General features: G+C 35.5%; 1 protein-coding gene across 4 annotated transcripts in view; it reads left to right on the forward strand.

Moving 5' to 3' along the window:
• The window catches only part of LOC125261704 (NACHT, LRR and PYD domains-containing protein 12-like), a 30,069-nt gene extending 24,907 nt beyond the window's left edge, over nucleotides 1-5,162 (forward strand). For 3 of the 4 annotated variants that reach the window (XM_048180268.1, XM_048180270.1, XM_048180269.1), the window contains 3 exons: nucleotides 470-637; nucleotides 858-1,028; nucleotides 5,035-5,162. In XM_048180268.1, coding sequence (XP_048036225.1) covers nucleotides 470-637; nucleotides 858-1,028; nucleotides 5,035-5,041 — 346 coding nt within the window. In that variant the 3' untranslated portion in view covers nucleotides 5,042-5,162. The remainder of the gene's footprint in view (nucleotides 1-469; nucleotides 638-857; nucleotides 1,029-5,034) is intronic. The other variant, XR_007183413.1, reaches the window with a different exon arrangement.
• Nucleotides 5,163-6,000: the final 838 nt, after the last annotated feature.

The raw sequence follows: 6,000 nt of genomic DNA on the forward strand, positions 1-6,000 counted from the left end.
TGTTTTACACAATCTACCACTTGCCTTCTCTTGCCTGGTTGATATTTTATAGTTTTTTTTAGCAAGTAAAAAGTCTTTTAGTATAATTTTAAAACATGTCCCTTCAGCTCTCAGTGTGTCTTTTTGCAATGAATTTTTTACTGATTTTTATTAAGCATAAGAATTACCTTTTATATTGTTAGTAATATTCATATTGTTAGTAATATTTCAAGATAATCATGTTCAAATGTATCAAATATGATCCATCAGGTTTTTGAGGAATGTTTATTTGTTCATCTCTCAATCATCATTGTATTGCATTGCATTATAAGTTTTAAAATTACAAAGCTTTGATCATAAAACTAAGACATGTTATTGACAGATATAGAGTGACAACTGATATTTATATGCATTTTATGTCAGTGATTCTAAACTCCACTCTGGACATTTTGTACGTTGAACAGAGATTAAAATGTGTGTCGTTATTCAGGTTGTATGATTGTGGTATCACAGCTGAAGGTGGTGCTGCTCTGGCTACAACTCTGAGATCAAACTCACACCTCAGAGAACTGGATCTGACATGGAATAAAATAGGTGGTGGAGGTCTGATCCTGCTCTCTGATGGACTGGATCCGCAATGTAAACTAGAGAAATTGATGTAAGATCATACATTAATCTTAAGTTAAACAAAAATCTAATTATTTTAAGGGATTATTCTCCTTATGTTGTTCAAATCATAGTGATTTATAATAAAATACAATAAAGCAAAAGTAAACAAAAAGTACTAAAACATCAAATATTCAAAGATTTAGTATGTAATATCTCAGTCTGGTTGTGTAGTTCCTGCTGAACTGAGAGAGTGTGTCATTGTTCTGCAGGTTAAGATATTGTAATATCACAACTGTAGGTTGTGCTGCTCTGGCTTCAGCTCTGAGATCAAACTCACACCTCCAAGAACTGGATCTTTCTGGGAATAATCTACGACATGCAAGTGTGAAGAGTCTCTCTGCTTTAAAAGATGATCCACATTATGAACTAAAGACACTGCTGTAAGTACTGATTCATATAATATTCAGGGTTTTTCCTGCATTGAACATCTTTGAGGGCCACCAAAATGAATTTTTGTCCTGCCAAATCCTTATTTGATCAGTTATTGTGATTTATGGGTGATGTAAATGACTGCTGCGCTTGTAATAGGACACATTAACTGAGGGAGAGAACGATTAGAGAGCTTCTCTCACATGCGCACGCACTCTCTATGTTTTAAACTAAGCACTGTCTTTGCTCTCTCTCTCCCTCACATATATTAACCAACTGAACCAACACGATGGTAAACGGTCGGAAGCCTGAGCCAATGTTGCATGTGACATCATTCAGAGAAATTTCTTCCTGAATTACTGCTGGGTGTGAATTGTGCTCAAAAAACATTGCCTTATCTTCTCTGAGAAGGCACATGCAGCTGACATAAACCACACTTTACCAAACGAAAAAATATGACTAGGTCCTAAAGGAGACCCAAATTTCTCAAACTGCTAAAAAATGCGTCCATATTTAATGTCATTTGCACCTAATGATTCCTTTGAACCAATCATTTTAACTGTTTTAAACAACTGATCTGTCCAACACTAACTCACAAGATTAACTTTGTCTGAATGGTGTAAACAAATAATTTACTCAAACACCTCTGAAATCAGAACGCAAGTTGCTAACCCCATTTAGAAGAGTGGATAATGAGAATGAGCCTTAATAATCAAATTATTTTCAGGTTATTTATATTGACATGTGTAGTAAATTACCTACAAATCATTTAGTTTAGACTGTAGTGAGGTGAAACAGAACAAAGGAAGTCCCAGCACAGAATTTTGTTATAAGAACGTTCTCTAAGTGTTCAGTGTTGGTTCTGGGATTAAAAAAAATGTTCAGTTTTCTTGAAGTTAGAAGGTTTTTTATAAGGTATAATGATCTCGAACGTTGTTTCTTAACAATTTTTATTTCAAATCCAACATTCTAGGAACGTGATTTGAAATTCCAAGAACATAAAAATTACACTTTCCTTAGAATCTTAGAATGTTATTTAAAGTTTAGTATGATGTTCCTGAAACATTGTAGACATTTTTTAAAATAATCTTTTTAATGCACTTTTTAATTTAAATGATTATACCAAAATATTTCAGGTTAACAAAAAAGGATCTTATCTTACAAAGCTATTAAAGCCAGTGGAAAAATCACAGCTTTTTTTTGCACAGAGGGCAAGAAAGGAGGACAGTGAGAGCGAGAGTGTCAGGTAATTTCTGTCTGATAATTGCATAGCCTATATATAATTTGAATTTGTTGTAAAACTGAATAATTCTCAGCCACAGTTACACAGCAAAAACTCCAGTGTTAAATTATCTCTCATAAGAGTTTATTTGAGTCACACTCAAGAGTTAAAGTGTTAAAATAATCCCCGGTTTCACAGACATGGCTTAAGCTAGTCCTAGACTAAAATGCACGTTTGAGCTGTTTTAACTGAAAGCAACTTGCACTAACAGATCTTAAAATATGTCCGTGCCATTGTTTTGTCTCAAGATGCACAACAGGGGCGCATTACAGAAAATTTCAATCTTAGGTCTTAACTTAAGATATGATAAGTTAGGATTTTTCACAAATTCGTTTTACAAGAGCAAATCTCAACTTGATTTAGGATTCTTATCCTATTTTACAAAATCTCATCTTATCTGTATTTAGGAAATCTTAAACCGCTCCATCGAGTTTGGTAATTAACTGCCAGGTCTGTTACCAAGCAACCAAAGACACGCAAACTGCTTCTGAGGTAAACCTAAAATCAAAATGGAGAAACAATGGAGCGCTTTTAATTTAAATGCGGCAGAGATTCAAAGTTCTGTTGAAAGGGTAACGTTTATGTGACGAGCAGGGCAGACGAGAGCCGTGAGGGAATCATTGTCACGCGCTCTGTTCCCTCATGGCTATCGCCCGCTCTGCTCGACAACAGAGTTGGAGATCCACGTGCAGGCTTTAATCATAAGAAGAGCGAAGTCAAACAGGCAGTAGGTCGATCACCAGCAAACTGTAACAGGAAGGCAAGGCAAAAGAGTAATCCAAAAACACAGGCAATGATCAAGGCAGGCAGCAAAAACAAGGAAACAGTCCAGGGTCAAAACACAGGCTAGGCAAGACAAGGGAGGACAAGAAACAAATGCAATGGAAACCAATGGCTAAACAATACTCAGCAATGTGTGTGTGTGCAGCTTATGAAGTGTCACTAATGGGGAACAGGTGTGCTTGGTTCCTAGATGGGGAATTGTGGGAAATAGAGCCCATATGATGACAATAGAATACGCACCCAGGGCACATGTAACATTTTTTCAGCAGGTTTTCATGGTTACCAAACAGATAAGATAGGATTCTAAAGTTAGGATTTTTCTGTAATATGCACCCAGTAATGTTTCTAAAATCTCCCCCAATAATGTTTATAAAAGCTACTTAAATGTTCTAATTGAACTAAGACTTAACCCTGGCTTAGGCTAAGCCTTGTCTGTGGGCCTAAGAGTGTTAAATTAACACTGAATAAGTGTTAAAGTCAATGAGATAATTAAGTGACTGAGTGATGATTGATCATTATTGGAGATACCTGATGTTAACAAGCAGAATCAACAAAGAAAAAAAATCACAATTTCAAGTCACCATCATGAAGGTCAGTGTTTGCTTTAGTTGAGCTCTTGACCCTTGACTTTTTAATATTAGATTTTGTTTTGCTGTTGTAACTGAGTAATAACAGCCAGAGAAGCAAAGAAAGAAGATGATTAGGTGGTGTTGGTTATGTTTTCGCAATCATTTTTTGACCTGAATCACCAAACTCATTTAGAGCCCAATCTCTGAGTTAGATTTACATTATTGATTACAGCAGCACTGTGATTCGACAGCAGAAGATCAGCTTTTTCAATATAATCCAAAAGATTTCTCGAAAGTTGTTCTTATTAAAAAAAAAAATCTTTCTTTTAGGCACACACAGACATCAAGAATCAGAATATGAATCTCAACAACGGTGACAAGCATCATATTCTGATAAACAGATCAACTCTGAACATTAGAAAACAAGCTACTAAAAAGTCACATAACAGCAAAAAATAAAATAGTGAGAATAAAAGAAATTACTAAGACAATTCAGCTCATAATTTATTCATACTGCAATGCATGATGGGAACCATGGATAAATTTTGATTGGTGGCACCTAGAATGCTCTGCAACAAGCTTTATTATTCTCACCATTGTTGAGATTCACAGACTGATTCTTGATGTCTGAACGATTCTTGAGTGTGCCTGAAAGAAATAGTGTTTTTCTTTTCTTTTCTTTTTTAAAATCAGAACAACTTTTAAGAAATCCTTTGAATTGAAAAAGCTGATCTTCTGCTGTAGAATCACAGTGCTGCTGTAATCAGTAATGTAAATCTAACTCGGAGATTTAGGTCAAATAAACATAACCAATGCCATCTGATCATCTTTTCTCTTCTCTTGTCTGGATGTTATAATTCAGTTTTAGCAATCAAACAAAACCTAATATTAAAGAGTCAAGGGTCAAGAGCCCAACTAAAGTAAACACTGATCTCCATGATGGTGATTTAAAATAATAATGATGGTCAATTAAAATAAATAATGGTCAATCATCACTAAATTATCTTATTAACTTTAACACTGCTTCAGTGTTCATTTAACACTGTTAAGTGTGGAGTCAAATAAACAGTTTTTGCTGTGTAGAAGAAAATGCTGGGCCAAAAAGAAAAAAAATCATCAAGGTATCATACATAATACTGTATATCGAAATAGGATAATCAAAATCACAAACTGTTTCTTGCATTTATTTTAAATGTATTGTCAGCATTGGGCTCACAGATTACGTGGTAGGGTACTTTTTACTTTGTGTGTGGATGACCATGTTTGTCAGCCACCACCGAAGACCATTTTTTACCCAGGAAAAACCCTATGATATCATTCAATCCACTGAACAGAAATGTCAGCAATAATGCACGTTACTGTCTGTTTTTTCTTTGCTGACAGCTATTAAATGATGATTATGGAGCCACTGGAGACATCATCAACACTGAAGTCACGTGATCTTTACTGCACTTTACTGTATATAATTGTACATGATTTTTGTATAAGATTCAATAAAGTCAATTATTTTTCTGTCTTTGTTTTGGTGTGTGTAAAAGGCAAATGGTTATGATTAAGGTGCAAATTTGTGTCATCACATTATCACATCGCCCATATCTCTTCAGAAACAGCTTGTGCTACACACCATGAGTATTTACATTGAATCAGTTATTCATTTCAGCACAAACAACATTTTTCTATGAAAATTAGGCTAGTTAAATTGTATCTTATAGGCTACACAGAAGTCAGCGATATTTGCTCTTGGAACAGAATGGCTTAACAGAATTATAGATATTTTTGTAAATTTACAATTGAATAGTAATTAAACAAATGGCGAGAAAGTGTTAATCGCACATATACTCAGAAGAGCTACACAATCTCAGCAAACTGTAAAACTAATATTTAAGGTTGTAGCTGCAAAAAATAACCAGAGCAATAATAACATGAGTGAACATTATACATAGAATACACAAATAGAAGAAATAATAGAATTACAAACCAGATATAATGCAGATGTCCTCTATTGATAGTATATTCTGGGTTCCCTTTTGAGTCTGTTTTTCAACACTGCGTCACCAGAAGGTGGCGCTATGGGGTTATCCCCTCCTTCCCTGAATCTATTGAGGCCTTATGAAATGTCATGGGTGAGAATCCGCCCGCCAATGGCATTCAAGCGAAATAGAGGCGGGCTCTCCGCACTATAGGGCGGCGCTGAACGGCATTGCCTCAGAATCTTTTCCTTCAGCTTCAAGAAACCATCTACAGCTCGCCATTGAGGTACACTCATCCGGAGGACGGTGACTGGATTGCCACTTCCTCCGCAGCATTCCGGTGAGTATGACAATTCCTTTCAGATGCCTCCTGAAGATG

This window comes from Megalobrama amblycephala, unplaced genomic scaffold, assembly GCF_018812025.1.
Source record: "Megalobrama amblycephala isolate DHTTF-2021 unplaced genomic scaffold, ASM1881202v1 scaffold467, whole genome shotgun sequence".
NCBI classification, from domain to species: Eukaryota; Metazoa; Chordata; class Actinopteri; order Cypriniformes; family Xenocyprididae; genus Megalobrama; species Megalobrama amblycephala.